General features: G+C 47.9%; 1 protein-coding gene across 33 annotated transcripts in view; it reads left to right on the top strand.

Moving 5' to 3' along the window:
- The window catches only part of EPB41 (erythrocyte membrane protein band 4.1), a 95,107-nt gene that overhangs the window by 61,412 nt on the left and 13,977 nt on the right, over positions 1-19,718 (top strand). For 6 of the 33 annotated variants that reach the window (XM_037380833.1, XM_037380836.1, XM_037380815.1 and 3 more), the window contains 8 exons: positions 401-517; positions 1,843-1,971; positions 3,077-3,181; positions 4,728-4,939; positions 6,743-6,799; positions 6,913-6,957; positions 7,817-7,879; positions 10,841-11,020. In XM_037380833.1, the coding sequence (XP_037236730.1) occupies positions 401-517; positions 1,843-1,971; positions 3,077-3,181; positions 4,728-4,939; positions 6,743-6,799; positions 6,913-6,957; positions 7,817-7,879; positions 10,841-11,020 (908 nt within the window). Of the gene's footprint in view, positions 1-400; positions 518-1,842; positions 1,972-3,076; positions 3,182-4,727; positions 4,940-6,742; positions 6,800-6,912; positions 6,958-7,816; positions 7,880-9,734; positions 9,811-10,840; positions 11,021-19,718 lie in introns of those variants that run through there. The other 27 variants (XM_037380832.1, XM_037380804.1, XM_037380803.1 and 24 more) reach the window with 27 other exon arrangements.

The raw sequence follows: 19,718 nt of genomic DNA, 5'->3' as shown, positions 1-19,718 counted from the left end.
CAGCCAGGCTACCCCTGCTCCTGCTGTGGGTTTACAGGGCTGAGCAACACCCCAAGCCTGGGCTTTATGCCTCGGGGCCGGGAGGGGAAGGGCTGCTTGGTTTGAGCTCGGTACTGCAGCAAAGCAAGAAGCCAGCTCGCCTGCAGTCTGGGCGTGCGATGTTACCTAGGCGCCGTACACCGAGGAGAGGGGACTCGCACTGTTGGTTGCCCCTTGGCCGTGCCCTGTAGACTCTTACGACCCCAGATGATTAGAGAAATCCCCGCTGCAATCCCACACCCAGATGCCAGAGCTTGGAAAAGAGCAGCCTGTGAATGTAACGCTTCTGTCCCCATTGAAGTCTGCAGCCTTTTTCCATCTGCTGTGTGGGCAGTTGTTAACATGTGCCCCATTTCTTCAGCTAAACGTGCGACTCAAAAAGTTCAGTTCAGAGCCGTAGAGGAAGAGAAGCAGGAGGAGGTGGTGGTGGTTGAGGTTCCTGAACCAAAACCCGCGGATCAGATCCGAGAGAAGCCAGGTATAGCTGTGGTGGTGGCTACAACTCTGCAGCACCTTTCCTATCCTTCATATGCTTGTTCCTGACAATTCAAAGTTTCACCAAATCGGGCGGCTTTTTTCTTTTCTCTGCAAGAAGAGTTTCACAGTCAGAGGACAGACAGCCCAGCAGAGCTCCAGCTCTGGGAGACTCATTAAGTTTCCACCTTGCACCTCGTTAGACTGCAATTCTTGCAGGGAGGTGGGGAAAAGTAAGGATGTGCTGGCACTTGTGAACTGTCTCCTTATTAAATTTGGGTGTTTTTGTAAATGTGGATTAGGAAACTTGAAAGTTTGATCTTGAGACTTCTTATATATCTGAAATTCTTCACCCCGGGACCAGCTTGCCATTTTTAAAGGCCGTTCTGGGGTTTTTTGGGGGGTTGAGAAATGCCACCTATTTTGCTACATGGAGCTTATATTTCTCTTAAGATAAGTACTGTTAATAAATTTTAATAGATATTGATGCCTTTAAGAGGTGTGTAGGTACAACAGCATATTTGAATAGTAATAAGCGTATCACAGCAGCAGTGTTGTCAAATATTTGCAGTCTTCATCACTTAAATAGCGAATGCCTGTGGTGCATTAGGGCTGGAGATAATTCATATGCAAATGCCTTGTGTACTGCTCCGCTTCCCTTCTTCCACCCTGAATTTTTCACAGCACATTTCTGACGCTACTGTTTTTCTGGTATGAATGTAGATCAAGCTTTCACAAAGTAGCGTGGCAGACTGTCTCCTCACCACTGCCTTGCCTTGAATTCTCGCTAGTCAGCATCACCTGGTAGGGGAAATAAAAACAGAAGGTGGAGAGTTTAAGATGCCAGGGTAGACGGCTCTCTGTCTTAATTTTTAGATTTGAAGTTGATCACTCAAGTACATTTAATTAAAGCTGCTAGTTTTTATATAGTTCTTTGTCTAGAGGAGCCTGGGAGTGTTTTCCCTGCATTTTACCAGCCAGCACCTGCATCTCTCCAGAGCTGGCAGGCAGAGCCTGTCCCAGTACCGCACTGGAGAGCCATTCATGTGCCCCACATATCCCTGCCCGGACTAGGGGCACAGCCGGCTCGTGGCAGCCTGTTCCCCCGCTCATCCAGTGCCCTGTTGGGCCTGGCAGTGCTAGACAGGCTGATACTCAATTGTATGTTGGAAAATTGCTGTTAAGCTGCCTGGTTTAAAAACCTCCTTGCTATTCTCAGCTGCTGCCCTGCAGAGGCATCTCCTCTCGCTCTTTCCTCTGCTGTGGTGCCCGTTGTGTGTCCCTGTGGTTCTCCAGCTGCTCTGTTAACACCTGCAAACCTCTTTCTAGCCAAACAAGCTCTTGAAACTTTTGAAATGAAACCCATTGCAGAGGAGGAAGAGGAGGAGGAGAAGGTAGAGATGGTTAAGGTTCCTGTTGCCAAGCCAAAGTTCCTGGAGCCGTTGCAGACGTGGTCAGGTACAGCCACAGCGGCATTTGGCATTGGTGTGGCGCCAGCGGCCGCCCGTGCTGTGACCTGCTGCTGGGTTGGAGTGATGCAGTGCTGTAGGACAGAGGTTGCATCGTTTGTGGTGGTGCTCATTGCCATTAAAATCACACCCAGCTTTGCAAGTGTGCTGTAATGCGTGAGCGCTGCTTTATCGGGGTGTGCCTCCGGGTGAGACGAGGAGGTGCCGTGCCTTGGCTGTGCGCCTGCGTGTTGAAATGAGTGTGCAGTGGCCTCTTAACACTCCTCTGTTCCTGTCCCTTCTCATAAGGTTCATTCCCCTGAGCTGTAGGAATGTGTGGTGCCTGAAAATCAGGTTGTGTGCCCCGGGACTGCTGGAGGTCACCTGTGCTCTGCTTTATTTCTTCGCTTGTGAGCCTGCTGCTTCCCTCCTTGGGGAGGGGTTTCAGAGCAACTCCACTGCTGCAGACAGATCCACCCTAATCGTAATTAAAAGCAGACTTAGTTAGTCATTGCAGGAAGAGGAGATTGAAGCCGTGGAGGGAGGTAACTGAGGGCTTCACCTGTTTTCTTGATTATTAAGAAAACCACTAAACCAGCCCCTGCACTCGGATGGACGTTGTCCCACGGGACGGGTTGCGGCAAGGTGCCAGACATCAGCTGGTGCCAGACATCAGCTGGTGCCAGACCTGAGCACAGCCGGGGGCTCCTGCTGCCACTGCCCCTTCTTCTCGTTCACCTCCTGCACTTCTTCCTCCTGTTGATGCTTTTGTTCCCAGTAGGGACTGTTTTCTTGGCCAGGGTGGTGATGATTGATGTTTTTATGTCTCATGTTTTGGAGAGGTGCTTTTTGCTGTCTTAATCATCATGTGTCAAAATAGCCAAAGGTAGTTAATTAAGGAAGACTTAATTTAACACAGTTCTGGACAGCACAGAACTCATCGTTGAATGGCAAAGGAAAAGCTTGGTATCTGCTGTTTTTCCTGCATGTCTGGATGCTCTGAAGCACTGAGGGAGAAGCAGGAGAGGTGGCCCTGCAGATTTACTGATGTGTCAGTATTTCCTTTGCTACTTCATCTTCGAGGTGGCGTTTTAACACAACCATAACTTTTTTAGCCAAACGTGCTCTTGGCAATGTTGAGATAAGCCCAGTTGAAGAGGAGGAGGAGGAAGAAAAAATGGTGGTGATGAGAGAACTAGAGCCGGTTCCGAAGGAGTCAGGTACCGCTGCGACAGCTTTGCGCACCCAGCATCCTCCTAACCCCGACTGTCCCTGCCATCTCACCGTCCCTCTGTACAACCTCCCTGGCGGCTGTCACTGCTTCCGTGGCATAAATACACCGGGACACGGCTCTGGTCGTCCTTCTGAAAGGATAATGCACTGTCTGGCTCACAGAAATGAACTGCTTGTGCTGAGGAGCAGGGGAGATAACGGAGGCGGCGGTGGTGGTGGTATGGGTCGTAGGGCGCATTTTCTTCAAGACGTGGTGTCTGGGATTTTGTCTTAAAAGTATCATTTCAGTCTCTGAGAAATCAGGCTCTTTTTTGCCCCTTCTTCCTGTATGTTTTTGACCGCAGGGATACTTTATTCTGTGCACGTTTTACACACGCAGATGAGATGCAGTTATTTTTTCAGTGAAACAGGAGTTCTTACTAAGGAGTTGCTTAAAACTACAATTTCTTTTTTAACGCCAAATTTTATTTGTGTCTTTGACTAGCTGGATGGAACTATTAACCTGCTGTTGGCTGGGGTAGGTTACATAGTGTGAGCCTTGCTGCGTAATCTGTGACTTTTAAGTATATGGGACCACGTCAAAGAAATTATTTTAGGTGACTAGGTATATTTTTAGTGGAACGACCATAAAACCCAACATCAGGAGAGCAAAATAGCTTGTCGCATCTATAGGTATGCACAGTGAATTAGTTGGGGCTTGCTTTGTTGCACAGTACTGAATATTTCGGAGGTGTTGGGCTTTTCAGGGATCGGGAGCTGCCTGGGAAATCAGGAATTGAAGGAAAGGAGTAGGCAGTTGATTTTGTGTGTACCTAGTGCTTGTATTTTAAGACTGTCATCCTCTGGAAAGATGATTTTCTGGCAGCATGCTGTTCATTTCTGCACTGTCACTGATCTGAAGGTGCTGGGTATCTTCTCGCGGTGGTGCCTTGGGCTGCAGCAGGAGATACCCATCCTGGGCACGCACCCCCAGCCTGCTTTGAAACCCACCTGGAAGTTGCTGTGAAGTTCTGTAGAGCCATGCCTGTTGGTTATTGGTTTTGTTTTGAATTGCTGGAAACACTGGGGAGATGGGGGAGAGCTTGTGTTACCCTTCCAGAAACCATCCGTTTCTGGTTGAGGGGATGCCAGTGAGTCAAGAACTCACCACAGCTGTGTTTCTATTTTAATGGTTGCACTGGAATGGACCTTCTGTGTCAGTTGTGTGTGAAGGACCCAGCAATAGGTGGCACAATGTCAAGAATAGATTTGCCTTTCTGGTGTGGCTTCTCTGCAGAGTGCAAGCTTGCTTTTTGTAAACCATTTGTTGAGGGGCTTTATTTTGTTTTACTTAAACCATAAGGAAAATAATCTCAACTTTCCCATACTAAATGCACGAGCTGCTTTGCTCAACATCTTTATTTCTTTTCCCTTTTTTTCCTCCTCCCTTTCTTTTTAAATGACAGCACTGTAATTGGGAAAGGCTTTGCCTAGCACTTTAGAAGCGTTGCCAGCTCTGAGCCTTATCCCTGTCTGTCTCTCCCCCATCCTCAGCAGTGGCTGTGATAACCCCCGAGAGGAGTCCCCGTCCCACCTCCGCCCCGGCCATCGCTCAGAGCCACACCGCAGAACCAGTCCCAGCTAAGCCTGATGCGAAGGATGCGGCCGCTGCATCCAAAGTAGAAAAAGAAACAGCAAAACCCGATGTGAGACGTGAAGAAATCCTACCGGACAAAGCCAAGCCGGAGCCAGCCGACGCCGTGAAGGTATGTCAGACCGGAGCCTCTTTGGAAGAGGCAGCGCTTGTGCCGGGCTGCAGCATTGGCTCTAGAAGCCGCAGCAGCTCTGTGCACCTTCCCCTCCCAGCTGCTGAGGGGTTTATCCCTCTCCCAGGCTTCGGGTGGGGGGTTTGGGTCCCAGAGAAATCCCAGTCCTGCCCTTCCAGGTGCTGGGAAGGAGGAGGTCGGGGCGGTGAGGTTTTGGGGGTTGCAGCCGAACTATAAGCGCAGGTTGCCGGTGCGTGGGTAAAGCCAGCCAGGTCTGCACCCGAGCTGGTGGTGCTGGAAGCCAGGGCTCACCGTGCTGGGCTGTCTCTGCTGGTTCCCGCTATGACAGTGGGAGGCAATTCCAGTGAAACTGGGGATACAGATCTGGTCCGCAGCCCAGCGTCAGAATGCAAATGTTCTGTACATCGATAGGCATTCACTGGGAGAGCTGCTGATGCCTTCCTGTAGACCGGGCGGGAGCTTTAGTTGTGAATGGCACCGCTGAGACCTTGGGGGGTTTATTGTTAAAATGAAATAATTTTTTTTTAAAAAAAAGCTTTATTTGCTCTTTCTACAAATGTCTGAGACCTTTGTTGGTGTTGATGTATGTTTATTGTTCTCCTAAGTCAAAATGATGTGCAAAATTATTGTTCGTATTATAGTGTCCTTAATATTCTGCAAATTTTATTGACTGAAACCTTCCAGCGTTGCAGTGGAGTTGTACCTGGAGATACAATTTTCACGTTACCCCAAATACTGAGCTATTCTCAGCATTACACATTTTTGCTATAACATGTCATACAGCGGGTCTTGTTCAACACATTCCAGGGGAGATCGCTGTTAATTAAGGTTGGGAGATGGAGGTGAAGAAAGGCCAGTTGCTTCAAATAATTTGGTGGCCTGTGTGACCAGTAGTTGTTAAATGAAAACGCTGAAGGGATCTTCAGGCTGGCACTTCGGAGTGTGCGTCGTGGCACATAGTCCCTGTAATGCTGTTCCCGCATGGCTGCGCACCCTCCCTAGCCTTGAACCAAGAAAAAGTGAACTTTGTTCCTCCCAGCTCACATATTACAGGGATTTTTCCTAAATGCTTAAACACTGGGGTTTGATATTTTTTTTTTGTTTGTTTCTTTAAACGTAGATGTGGGAGGAAATTGTGGATTTGAACATGCCAAATTTACCCTGTTTCTCAAACATAGCTGCATCACTTCTTACAACACCCACCCATGCTTTCTCCCTCAGAGTATCTGGCAATTCAGTTTCCCCAAAATACTTCCCTAAAAGCATTAAGACAGTCTTGGCTCTCTACTTACGGACAGTAAAGAACTTAATTTTGTGATGTTAGGCTTGAGTTTGGTAGATAGGTCTCTTCTTACTGACTGTGAACATCATACCTGTGCATAACAAATAATTTTCTGTTTTTAGAAGGGCTGTGTTCGTTTGAGCATGTTGCTTTTGGTACGGATTTCACGGGGAGATCCAGCTGCAAATGAAATTTGAAAACATTGCCTGGCAAAGCTAACTGCAAGTGGGAAGCCCTTCTTCAGAAGCACTAGAGAGCACTGGTTTCAAATGCAAATAATTCTCAAGCTAAAGGAATTATTGTAAATGTGCTGTTAACTAACAGGCTGTGGAGAGCTGCGGTGTCATTAACTCTTTCCGGAGGGCTGCATGTTGGTTTTTGCACATTCCCCCCTACCATTTCAAAACCAACTTTATGCAGCTGTGTTTTGAAACTAAATGGTCTCTTGAAACAAGTCTACTAACAAGAAATGTTTTTACCAATTTATTTCTTAAATGTAGGTGAGGAAAACACACATTGAGGTCACAGTACCCACCACGAATGGTGACCAGCGCCAGGTTTGTGCTAATAATTCAGTTAGGTTGCTCACTTTTTTTTTTTAAGGTTAAACAGTGAGGTTCAACATAGTTAAATGAACCAACAACTTTTTTTTTTTATCATTGCCCAACAGCAGCAGCCTGCAGAAAAAGAGGAAGAGCTGATAAGAATGAGGAAGGTTAGCCATTTTACACTTTCACCAAACAAATTTGCCATATCATTCATGCATCTGTAACCTGTTTAAAAAGACAGTGCTCCAGTTTCTTCATGTGCTTTGGGTTGGGTTTTTGTTGTTTTTTTTTTTTAAACTGCAACTATAGAATATTTGATTTTAAAATTAAATAGCTTTTTGTCCCATAGTCTGATTGCTAAAATTATGCATGTTGAATGTTCAAGAGAAACACAGTTGGTTTGATTTATAAAATATATCTTCTGCATAACAAATTTAGCTTGAAACCAAAGAAAATTGTATAGTCTGCATTCCAGGAAATGCAAAAAAAAAAAGTAAAGAAAAAAAAAAAAAGTATAATGCTTCTTTTTGGTATTGATTAAGTAATAGGGAACATATCCAGGATGGGAAAGGTGGTTAGGACATCATTCCTGTGCACACTGAGACCTTGTAAAAGTTACACCAGGCAGTGCAGCCCCGTACGCTGGGGTGGGCGTGCATCGCTGTCAGGAATGTGAAGTTGTGACTTTGTGCAAGGCTTCCACAGAAAACCGGTAAACTGTCCTTTTGTGGTGAGCGATAGAAACGAAGGCAAAAGCCAAGGAACCCCTGGGAGCTGTCTCTTTAAAGGACTCATTGCATTTCCCCATTCTCCATGAGCAAGACCCCCATTTCCCGGTGGTGGCCCCACGCTGGCGTCCCTGTGGCTGGGTCCCCACCCCACGCTGGCACAGCGCTGCACTCCCAACGTTGAGTTAACTTTTTTAATTTGCCAATTTGTCAATCCCGCAAGAACAACATTTTAATTTTTTGTGCTTTTCTTTTTTCTTTTTTTTTTTTGTTTCCCCCTTTTCTTTCATTTTCACAGAAAAGATCAAAGAGGCTAGATGGTGAAAACATTTATATCAGGCATAGCAATTTAATGTTGGAGGTTTGTATGAACTCGAAGCTTTTTTCAGTTTGCCTAGACCTTCTGCATCTGCGCTGAACTTTTTCTTCCTCTTCTGCTGCTGCCTTTGTTTTGCATGCTGTTGCATGAGAGACCTTTTCTTATTTTTATTTTTTTTAAATACGCTTTTGCATGGTGACAGTAAACATGACGATGTGCAGGCATTCTTCCTTCTACCTCTTCTGACTTTCATTCTCTCATACTTACCCAAAATACATGATTGGCAGAGCTGCCCGCTCAGGTCTGCTCTGAGACCCCCTGGGTGCTCACGGTGGCATCAGTCGCATCAGTCGTGGCGGGGAGGGGGTGGGGCTCATTTACAAGTTTCTCCTGGCTTGAAATGAGTTGCTTTCCTGGGGGAAAAGGCAGGCAATGAAAACGCAAAATTCAGGATGAAATCGTCACCGCCGTGGCGTTGGGGCCTCCGTGACGCCCGTGTTGCTTCAGGCAGGAGCGAGCCCTCCTTTCGGACGCTGGTGCAGCGATGCTTGCAGCGTTGCAGTCCTCCTCCCAGCGCTTGCTTGCCTCACTGCATCTTCACGCTCCCCTGGGCCCCATCCTGCACCAGCACCAGGTCCCCTTGGGGCTGACACGGGGGCTTGTGGTCACGGGGGGCTTGTGAGAGGGCAAGAAGCTGTTGCGTCCCTCCACATACAGCTCTTTGGCTGCGGGAGCGCTTTACATTTGGTTTGGCCCAAGCACGGTCTCAGAACAGACCATGCCAATCATATATTTTAATTTTTCTAATACACTGTGTTATGGAAGACGTTTTGTGGCTTCTGATACTCTGTTCCTGTGTTACGTGTTTCTACTCAAACTTACAGCACCAGCAGCTGGTAGGGTTTCCCTGGTGGTATCTCTTGAAAGTCAAGCGGACTCACTGCCTTCTCCTAATCCAAATTTTAAAAGTTTTGCAGCTTTTGGGTGGCTTTTTCTGGTTTGTTTTGTTTTGGGGTGGGTTTTTTTTTGTTTTGTTTTGGTTTGTTGTTGTTTTTTTTTTCTGACTGCTCCAACGTTGAGCTTTTGGCCACCAGCGAAGGGTCTGCAGCACGACGGGCAGGGCTCAGCTGCCGGAGCGCTGTGATGACTGTGCCTGTTGCTTGCTTTCACCCAACTCGAACGGCTCCGTCTCCCCAGCCCCAAACAGAGCTTTTTCATTGCTTCTAACCCCCTTTTTTCCTGTCAGTGCAATACTTGGCTCTGACGCCCAGTCTCTTCTCCAGCCCCTTCCCTCCCCCTGCCCTTCCCACCGGTTCTGTTGCAGGTGCTCCAGCCCTCCCCTAGAAAAGGGCTGACCCCAGCAGCTCTCACCCCCTTTGTTCCTATTTTTTTTTTTTTTTAACCTGTGCATTTGGCAGATCAGATGTTTTTCCAGCAGACCTCACACCTCCCGAAGCTGACGCTTGATTTTAGTGGAAGCTGTTTAGCGCTCCGTGCTCGATAACCCACGCTCCGTGTTCTTACAAAAAGGGCAGAACAGGAGGAGAAGCGGTACTGCTTGGCCAGCTTGTGCCTCAAGATGCTTTTGAGACCCGTTGTGGCTCCATGTTGCTCCTCGTGGCTTTAGCTTCTCTGCCAGCCCTCCCAGGACCAGCTCTGGCCCGTGGTGGACAGCCGAGGTGGTCTTCTCCTCTCCAAACCAGGAGCAACTGTTGGGCTCCTGGATCCAGGCAGGGCTTTACCTTGGCATCCTCAGCAGACTTATTTGGGCTTTTTTTTTTCCTTTTTTTTTTTTTTTTTTTTTTTTTTTTTCCTTCCCACCCCCCACAAACTAGCAGACGCTTGCCTTTTGCTTTCATCCAGGACAGATGCCAAACCTAGTTTTTTTATCTCCCAGAACCGTGCCAAAAAGAGCAAATGTTAACGAGGCGTTTGGGTGCCTAGCCCTGCGGAGGGAGGGCGGTGTGTCCTGAGTAAGCTGCAGGGATGCAGGTATTTGGGTGGACGCCCTCCTTTAGGGATCTATTTGCTCTCCCGTCTTCTAAAATTGATGGGATGAGTAACAACTAAAAGCACAAAAATAGCAAAATTCCCCCATGATGCTTTTACTGACCTTAATTTCCCCCTTTCTAACAAGTGAGGCTTGCTGCTTTTTGGCACTGTCCAGAAAAGCTGTTGTTTGGCTTATGCCTATTTTATGCAAAAGCTTTGTTATCAACAAACTCTGGTTTGCTTGCAAGGAAAAGCTATTTTTAAACAAGTTGAAGAGAGCTGACTTGCCTTGAAGTCTGTGCAGGTGTGCTGTAAACTGGCATCACAGAGTAGGAATCTCACTTTTTCCAGATGAAGAGTTTTAGCAGGAATCTTTTTTTATGATTGATCGGGCATAAAGTAAATACTCGGTTTGATTTTTAAAGGGTTGTCATCTCATCTTCATTTCAGAAGTCTTAAAACCTCCTGTGGTAGCTCCTGGAGGGGTGAGATGAGAGGGGGAGGAAAAAGGCAGTGGGGGTATTCTGGGACCAGAGATAATTCCTGGTGGGATGAAAGAGAAATAGGTATGAAGAGAATAAATAAATCTGGGAAAACATTTCTTTACCGTTAATTGCATTTGTACCCATGCATGTTCAGCCTAGCAGAGGGGAAAAGAAAGCGAATTCGCCCAGTTGAAAGGCATTGAATTAAATCACCCAAACAAACGTAGTCTTGCAACTTAAAGTAACCCATGTGGGGAAACCCCCAGAGTGTCACCTGCTTGGGGTGAACCGATGGCATGTCCCGCTCCTGGAGGAGCCCCCGCTCTGTGCCGGTGGCAGTTTATCCCAGTTAATACAAGAGGGGAGAGGAGAGAGGACGTTCCCTTTCGCAGTGTGTTTGCAGTGTGAGCACAGTTGATGGAAGTCGGCAACAACTCTGCTGAGCGCAGCTTTGCTATGCGGCAGCCTGGGCGATCGCAGGGGTCGTCTCTGCGCCTCTTCATTTGTCCTGTCCTTTTGCTGATAGGATCTAGATAAGACCCAGGAAGAAATAAAGAAGCATCACGCCAGCATCAGTGAGTTGAAGAAGAACTTTATGGAGTCCGTCCCGGAGCCTCGGCCGAGTGAATGGGACAAACGTTTGTCCACTCACTCCCCTTTCCGAACCCTCAACGTCAACGGGCAGATTCCCACGGGAGCAGATGGAGTGAGTACCTTGGTGGCGTGGGGGGGGCGTGCACTGCGCTGTTCCAAGGGACAGCGTTGCAATGTAGGGTTCAGCCTCAGCTCCCCTTAGGTTTTGGTTATATTGAATTTTCCATAGGTAATATTGACTTTTAAGATGTAGAATAGTCTCTGAGGCAATTGATGCTTTAGTCATAGCATCATAAAAATGCGATTATTTTTTTTTTGACAGAAAAGAGTGTAGGAATTCCTCATTGGTTTTGATGCTGTTTTTCCTAGTGTTGCTGTCATCTGTGATGCTAGAGAATGTACTTCTCATGCCTGTTTTGGGGACTGGCTTATTCCTGGTGCCAGGGAATGCATTTCTCCAAAACGTGGGCAAAAAAACCAATCCAAAACCCAAACACCTAAATTAAAAGGAGTTGTTACTTTAGAGATAAAGTTGCGTATAACCAAGCGGAGAAGCACTGGGATGGTATAAATTTCCAAAAGTCGCTTTATCCTCCAGTTAATCCAGTGTGTCATTGGGTTTAGTCTTGCATTAGGATCTGCAGGTGCTGATCTGCTGTGGAGGCTTCAGGAAGACTCTCAGGGGGCTACAGCAGGGCTGTTCATTCGGGATGGAAATCTTCCTACTTAGAGTAACATTGTCTGTATGTTGGTAGCCACATACATTCACAGTTGCTCTGCTAATTTCCTTAAAAAGGTAATTTTTCAAAGAAACCAAGTTGGAGTGGCAGAGATCTGTCTGCCAACTGGTTTCTTTTCGGATAACAGACAGCTTCTCTGTTTAATATCGGTGTTGCCTAGCTCAGACGTGAAGCTTCTGACTAAAACTGTAGTTAGCACCCGTGGTGATCAGTCTTTTAAATAGTAAATGCCGTTTTTCAGTACAAGTGAAAAATCGCATCCTGGCTGCAGTTGTAGGCTCTCTCCTGGTTTAAGCCACCCTCCTCCCCTTCCTGCCCGCAGCGCTGCAGATAAGCTTGTGTTTAATCTTCAACCCATTGCAAGGGAGATACTTTTTAAACAGCAAGAATCTTGCAGTGGACGGAGGGTTGTTGTAACAGGTACAAGGGGTTTTAGTGGCCACCTTCACTACAGGCTCCACAAAGCGTAGAGGAATTCCATGACAATTAGAGGTTAGAAAACCCTGCTAGAAAAACAAACGCTTCAGAACTGGTCAGGGTTGATGGTTACCCTTGGCATTACCCTGTTTAACACATGGGTGGACGAAAGTTCATCCTTCGGCTGCCGAGTCGCAGGGTGAATTCTGCGGGAATGTGGGCAGCAGAGCGGTGCGGAGCTCAGCCCGCGGTGCCGTGGGGTTCCTGGGCGTGCGGGTGGGAGAGGGCCGGGGCTCCAGCCCCACAGCTGCAGTTCAGGAGTGATATTCTTGGTTATTATGAAGAATTTCTTGCGAGGTGACTGCCTTGTGAGGTCTTGGGGGGCTGCTGTTCAGGGTAGCTGGATGGTGTGGGCTTTCCCCGTCTGAGGCTGCGGTGATCCACAGCGATGCAAGAATTGGGGTCAGCCCTGGCTTTGCATTTCTAGAAGTTCCCCCTTAATCTGATCCTCTCTGAAGTGGTCTTGGCTCTGAGGTGGACACGTTCTGCTGTGAACTTCCAGAAATGCATCTTCACCAGGCTCTTACCAGGGGAGGGTGCTTCCCTTCACCTGCGCATGTTTAAGGATGGTAAATAACGCTGCAAAGCATTCCCAATTCTGCTCATGGTGGTATATTCACCCTGTTGTAGTGGCCAAAGGGTATTCTGCCAGGGGCTGCTTTTCTGCTGTTCCGCTATGTTTTATTGCAAGACAACTGAACCTTAACACGCTTTGTGTGTCCAGGTCAAGAAAGTCACTGTCCTATCTTCTGAGAGACAGGTTGGTGGGCTTGAGGTAAAGCTGCTGTTCTGATATGTGCTTCTGAACCAGACTTCTGCTATTGCAATGGCACCAAGCAAAAACTCAACAGCAGCTGCTGGATAACATTTTTTTTTTCTTTTGGCTACATGAAGTAGTTTCATAACTCACACCGAGAGGACTTTTGCACTGCTGCAGCTTTTGCAGCTTTCGATTTTGCTTATTTTGGTGCATGGCTGGTTCGAAAAAGCTGCATGAAAGATATAACCGTGTATTCGGAGAGAAAAGCAATTATGAAAGTTTAACTGTACCCTGTTCTTTTTATGTTGTCTTTCCGTTTTTTGTTTTAATGATCATGTTACTCTTGCATTTTATATTTTCTTTTGCTGCCCAGTCTCCCAGCTATTTTCTCCCCAGTACTCATCACTTAGGGGTGTGCAAAGAACCAGTCCCAAAATACTGCACTGATCAAAGAAGGCTAGCTCAACTGAGAGAGCTTAGAGCCAAGTTTTTCCTCTCCTAGGCGCACTTGGGTTTGACCAGGTCTGGCAAACTAAAGGGATGGAGAGTTACTAAACAGCAGCGTTTCCCACAATCTTTTCTTTCTTCCACGAAAGTACTAGAGCCATTGCATGATCCCGTGTGATGATCTACTCATTCTGGTTTTTTACATTCTTCAGACTCCAGAAACACAAGTGCTGAAGTGCGGAGCAAAATTCAAGGAGTTTGCAATGCTCCTACTGCCATCCCACGTGGAACCACGCTCGGGATTTCTAAGATTAACAATTTTTTCACTCGTTCCAGTAGAATTTTCAAAACAATTGAAATTTTGATACTGTCATCAGAACTTTGAAAAAGCATTTTGTATCTGCACTGCAGTCTGGATGTTCAATGATATTTAACAAACGCTATTTTTTAAGGGCACTGTAGAATAGGAAGCTGCCAGAGACCACATTTTGTACTATGCCATTTCTATTTCTAATGCCTCGAGCGTTTTTCTCAACCATTCCAATTCCAAAACACTTCAGCAGGCTTTGAGCATACACTTTTCTGGGAGGGCAGGGATCATGATCCAGAGGTTTGTGACAAAACACACGTGATCCTGATGCAGGTGTTCACAAGCTCTGCAGAGAGGACTAGATTTTGTAGCTCTGAGACTGGTGTGACCCAAGGCACCAGCATCTCTGCTCTCCAGGGCAGTTTATTTTTACGTTCAGAAGAAAGCTGTCCTAACGCTTTGCACACCTCCAAGTATCATTTTGGGCACTTTCCATCTGTCATTTTTGTTCATCTCTCTCTGTCTTTCTTGATCTTCTACCATGAAAGCAGACACAGCAACGTCCTCTGTTAGTACAGGACGAAGACAAGCTAAAAAAGCAGGAGATACCTACTGAGACAGCCTTTCCCCGGCCAGCAAGTGAAGAAACTCTTCCAAAGGTTTCTATTCCAATTCCTGAAGAGCAGAAATCACTCAGAAAGTGTCAGCTGTACTCTAGCATTTTTCCTTCTCCACGTATTCCCTTTATGATGTCCTTTCTCCTGGTCGTAGCACTGACTGTTTGGTGGCTGCTCTTTCTCTGAGTGGCAACAGGGTCATGTTGAAACCTCAAGACCAAAGCTCCTGAATTCCCCGGCCATAGCCTCTGCTGTATCTTCCTTGTCCTGGTCTTTGATCTCCGTATCTCGCTGTCCCAGGGAGGGACGCCTGCGGCCGCCGTGTTAATCCCGCTGTCTGTTGTTGTGTAGCTGTGATCCGGGACCTGGCAGGAGTGGTCATGGATTGCCAGGTCCATCCAGAAGTTTCCTACTGTGCAAAAGCAAATTCTTTGACCTGTGTTCCCGGTTGCTGTCAGAGGGCAGACGGGGAGTGTAAATACACAGGAGGAGACGTTTGCTTCTTCAGCCCCCGTAGACTTCACGTAGGAATTGCTGGAGACTTGCTCTTAAGCTTGTCACTTTAAATATCAGGCATTCACAGGCTGAAGAACAACATTTGGTACTGGTCCAAAAGAGGCTTTGCAGCAATCTGCCGAATCTAATCCATAACCACTCCTTTTCTAGGAAACTCAGATTGGTATTTAAATAAAAAGTGCTGATTATCAATGCTGCTGTTAGTGTTAACTTAGAGACAGGGACAGGCGACTTCATTTTCCCAGTGGGGGAAGGCTTCCGCAGAGCATCGCAGCTTCCCTCTCGCACCCCTGTTCTTGTTTCCAAGAAAGTTAAGTCGTCTTGTAGGAGAAAACCCACTGCAAGGAAATGTTTATTGTAAACATAGATGAATCATTTTTCTGAATCTGGCGGTCTTGGTGCGCTTCAGATGTGTTTGATTTCATTTGTGTTGAACTAACTGACGCATGTTTGCTTAGGTCACAGGAATGGAGTAACCCGCTGTTAGGTACGTCTCCTCTGTTAGCATGTTGACTTTACCACATCAGGATACGCTTCTAATGTTAAAGCCATCAATTGTTTTGACTTCTCTTAACAAACTCGTTGCATGCATCTTGTTGTTTATTGCCTACAAATGTAACTGTCTGGATGATGCTGACGTTTATCCCAGTTACCCTGGTTGAGCTGCGCAGGCTCAGAGATGAGCTGCGGAACTGGTTTGCGAGCTGGAGGGGAGATGGGACTTTGTGTCTGAGGGCTTTCTTTTCTGTATATAGTCATTGTGGGACTGAGCTGAGCCAACCGCTTCTCCTTTCAGTAGTAATCAGCTCTCTGTTGCATTCTCTGGAGGATTGTGTAGACACAATTACTTCTGAGAACAGCCACCAGCACCATCAGTGTTGGTAGCTGTGCCAGCAGCACAGGAGAGGAAGGAGTAGACCTTTATTACAGGGACTAAAATGTGTGAATATATATAAATACTTGTATTTATAACCCTTTATAGATCTGTATCTGTGTGAACAGTGTTGTTTAGGAAGCTAGCAGATAAGCTTGCAGGAAAAAGACATAAGGCAACTATGGCATGTGCTGTCTGATCCGAAGGACCGTGGCGTATCACGGACCTCTTGAGCCACCTCTCTTGCTCTCAGTGTACAGGTTGAGGCTCTCTAAACGCCGTCTCAAAACTTAGGTTGCTGGTGAAAACCCTTCATTTGACTCTTGCAGGAATCTTTCCAATGACTCTTGTAACCCGCTCCGATTAGTTCACCGGTTTGTGCCTTTAGGACTTTGTTTTCTGAGACCGCTGATGTTCCACTGGAAGGTCTTGTCCCTTTTCGATACACTGCCTTTAATACACAGTCTTCCTCTTTCCAGCGACTGGGGGTGTGGGGGTCGCTGGGTGGCTGTAGAGGTGTGCCGTGGTGCGGAGGAGAGCTGTCGGCATGGGCAGCGGCCGGAGGGTGCTGCTGGGGGGGCAGCGTGCCCACCTCCGAGGAGCACGCCTGAGGATGCGCTTCAGCTCCCGCAAGCGCAGCGTGAAGTTTTAGGAAAGCTATCTTGAGCAGGTGGGCCCTGGCGACGAGAGGTGGGGAAGGATGCTGAGGGACCACGTGCTGTGCAGAAGATGCAGGATGGAAGAAGCCGGCGGGGGATGCTTCTGGCTGGGATTCCCTGCCTGAATCTCCTTCCCAAAACTGGAACAGACACGGTGAAAAACAGGGACTGTTCATTCTCCCCAGCCTGGCACGGAGAGGGAAGGGACAGGAGTTGTTTGGATCTCTCTGTCCATTTTGTGTCCACGTTTCCTGGAGAAGAGCAGCTCAAACACCCACCCGCTTCCTTCCAGAAGCGGTAGCCAGGGTTAGTGGCCGTGATGCTGCTCTGGGCGCTGCCGGGGTTACTGTGTATGCTCTCCTGAACCACTGACAAGTACTTCGAAGCCATACCGGTGGCTTTTGCAAAGCCATGGTTTCTGTAGCTCTATCTATCGTTTCCAAAGGATCTGAAGTCTAAAAATGTTTGCCCGGAGCAATGTTTGAACATAGTGCTCAGGGTGTCGTACCCAGAGTGATGAGAGGTGCGCTCCGTCATTCAAACTCAATTCTTCAACTTCTTAATTGAAACGGTCTCTCTCGCTTTTTCTTTTTTTAATCTTGAGATAAGGCTGGTTGTTATCAGCAAAAATAACTTTGAAACTTTATGCTCTGAGAATGCTCAGGAACATTTTTTGGATTTATATAACAATTATCACTGCAGATAAAGGAACTGAACAAATGCTTTATATTTCTCTGGCAGTTTAGAGGCCAGTTATCTATATTCATCTGGGTCGACACGATCTTTCCTGACAGGGGAAGCCCGTAGTTTGCCAGGAACAGAACCCTCATCCCTTCAACGCCACAGCGACGTGCCCGCTGCACTCCAGCCCCTTTGCCGGTCGCTCCCCTGCTTTCTATCCCGTTTGCTTGTCGGGGAGCTCCAGACGTGCCCTGTGGCAATCCATGTGAGGTTTCGCTCCGCATTATATATCCCATTCCTGCACATTATGTGTCTGGTACACGTCGGTGCTGTGCTGGTTCATTCCTGGTTTCACCCTTTTCCCTTGATGTCCGTGCAGGATGTGGTGCTGAAAGAAGGGATTTCGGGATGCTGCAGTTGTACCCATGCACAGGGAGGGTTGATTCGCTCCAGCTTGTTGAAGGGCAGAGGTCTTCGTAACGGAACCAACACATATACTTTGCTCCCTTTTTGCCTCAGGAACAAACTTGCTGCAAAGCGCCGGCAGCCCCCCGGCGGCTGCCCCAGCACCGTCACTGGCCCCACGCGATGGGGGTTAACGCAGCCCCTTTGTCCGGGGCCGGTGCGGTGCCAGGCGGCGACTGATGGAGAGCTCAGTTATCCCTTCCAGAGGGAAGCCGGGAAGGTCTGCAGGACCTAACCTCATCCCAGTTGGCATGAGAAATCCTCATTTTTCAGTGTGACCTGCTGCAGAAAATGACGTTTCCTTGATCTGGCCCGCCGGTGCTGTAGCTGCGGTAAGACTGCGGGCAGCGTTGATGGTAATTGGACTTTCCCAGTGGTTTGTGGTGTGGCCGCTCGGCTGCAGCGAAGCTCTTTGGTGCTGACCTGTGGGATCCGGTTACGGCTGCCGAGGCTTCGGCATTTTCCATCCCAAAGTTGGTGCTTGGCTCTGTGCTCACTTTCTGAATCTTCTCACCCCAATATCATCTCTTCCGAGCACCAGATAAAACGCAGAATAGTTTCTTGTGCTTTAGGAAAAAGCAGACATTAGTATTTTGAAGCAGCCAGCGTGCCAGAGCCGATTGCTTGGAACTCCGATTTTGCTCCGAGGCTGCCGCGGGCCTGGGGCTTGGTATGTGGCGGTCATTAGTGTAAAGCAACATCCCTTTTTTCTTTTCTGTTACTAAAAGTGAAGAGATAAATGACGGCGTTGTCTGCATCCCCTGCCGTGTGCGGCTTTGCCCTGCAGGTCGGTAGAAGATGAACTGAGGGTCGGGTTAGGGTACGGAGTTAAGGTGAGACCAGCTCTCCGCCCATGCGGTTTGTGCAGTAAGTGATGGGATGACCCTAAAGAGCAGGGATTCCGTGGTTGCCTCTTGTCCTGAAATGATGAGGAGGGGTGGATTTCCTCGGCGTGGCACCAAGGGAGCCGTTTGTGTTCGCAGGAGCGAGGTTGGGCTGGCCTTGCTGTGGCCGCACCGCAGGTCTGCTCGAGGAGCTTGTGGGCAAAGCGTCTTGTGCTTCACGGAAGGGCCAGTAATTTGTCGCTCTGAGAATTATTCCCCTGGTTTATTGGTTTGGGTTTTTTTTCCTGGGCATGAGTTGATGGCACCTGTTCTGATGTACAGAACGAGGTCGGATGCTTTCTGGAAGAATTTAGCCCAAAGAAGGGTTATTAGGGGTTTGTTTAGAAACTCTTTGGTCTGGACTTACTAGTGGGTGACACTGGAGAACCCGGCAGCGGTGGCTTCTCTCATGTCCCTGTTGGCATCTGTCTTGGCTTGTGAAGCTGGAAGGAAGGACTAGCCTTGCTTTGTGCCACTTTGGGATCTCCTAGCGGTGGTACGTAGTTGTGTTGGATCAGTTTGTGGGGACTAAAAACACTTTCTTTTTTACCTAAAATGCTCTCTTTTGGAACACTTTTTCGGTTTTGTATTTTTTCTCAGATTTTTCTTTGTAAATATGTACATTTATCATTAATAAATGTTATTGCAAATCAGATTCTTCTTTCCACTGCTTATTAACAAAAAAGCTGTGTACAACACACCCTCAGTGTTGCTTTTCCAAGGCATCGGACCCCAGTTCCTTCCCAGTTGCCTTCAGGGTCTGCTGGGTGCTCTGGTGTGGGTCTCGTGCTCCTGGGGAGAGGGGACACACAGGGCTGCGGTGACCAGCGCGTGCTCTCAGGCTGGCCAGGATAATTCAATTGAGGATTAAATCCGGCTTGGTTTAAGCAAGGCTTGTTCGCAGAGCGGTCAGAAGGTTCAGCGCTCGGCTGCGTACCTGACATGACACTGACACGTTCTCCTTTGCTTCTGAGACTGGGCGGTAGGAAAAATCATTTGCAGAACGCTGCTCCGCGAGCAGAAGTGCCACGCAATGCAACGGTGAGAGCCTCTGCCCCGCACGTTGAATTAATCCGAGGACAAAAATGCGCCTTTCTATTTTTGTAAGTCAAGAAACCCTGTTTCTAATTAACCAGTTCCCAATTAACCACCATTCCTCTGCTTGTCATACGATGCAAGCCTCCGGTTGGTCTGAGCTGGTTGGGGCTGCCTGAGGTTGTGTCTAGAGGCTGTATCGAGTCGGTTTTAATTTGAACTCCCAACTTTTCTTCTGTGAGGTTACGTACCTCTGGGTCAGCCGTTCGGCTCGTCCCGCGCTGTCGCGGGCGATGACAGGGAGGCAAACGTGGCTGCGCCGGAGCAGCGCGAGGCTCGTGCTGC

This window comes from Falco rusticolus, chromosome 3 (assembly GCF_015220075.1).
Source record: "Falco rusticolus isolate bFalRus1 chromosome 3, bFalRus1.pri, whole genome shotgun sequence".
NCBI classification, from domain to species: Eukaryota; Metazoa; Chordata; class Aves; order Falconiformes; family Falconidae; genus Falco; species Falco rusticolus.
The sequence above is the reverse complement of the archived record's forward strand: the minus strand, read 5'-3'. Positions and strand labels throughout refer to the sequence as shown.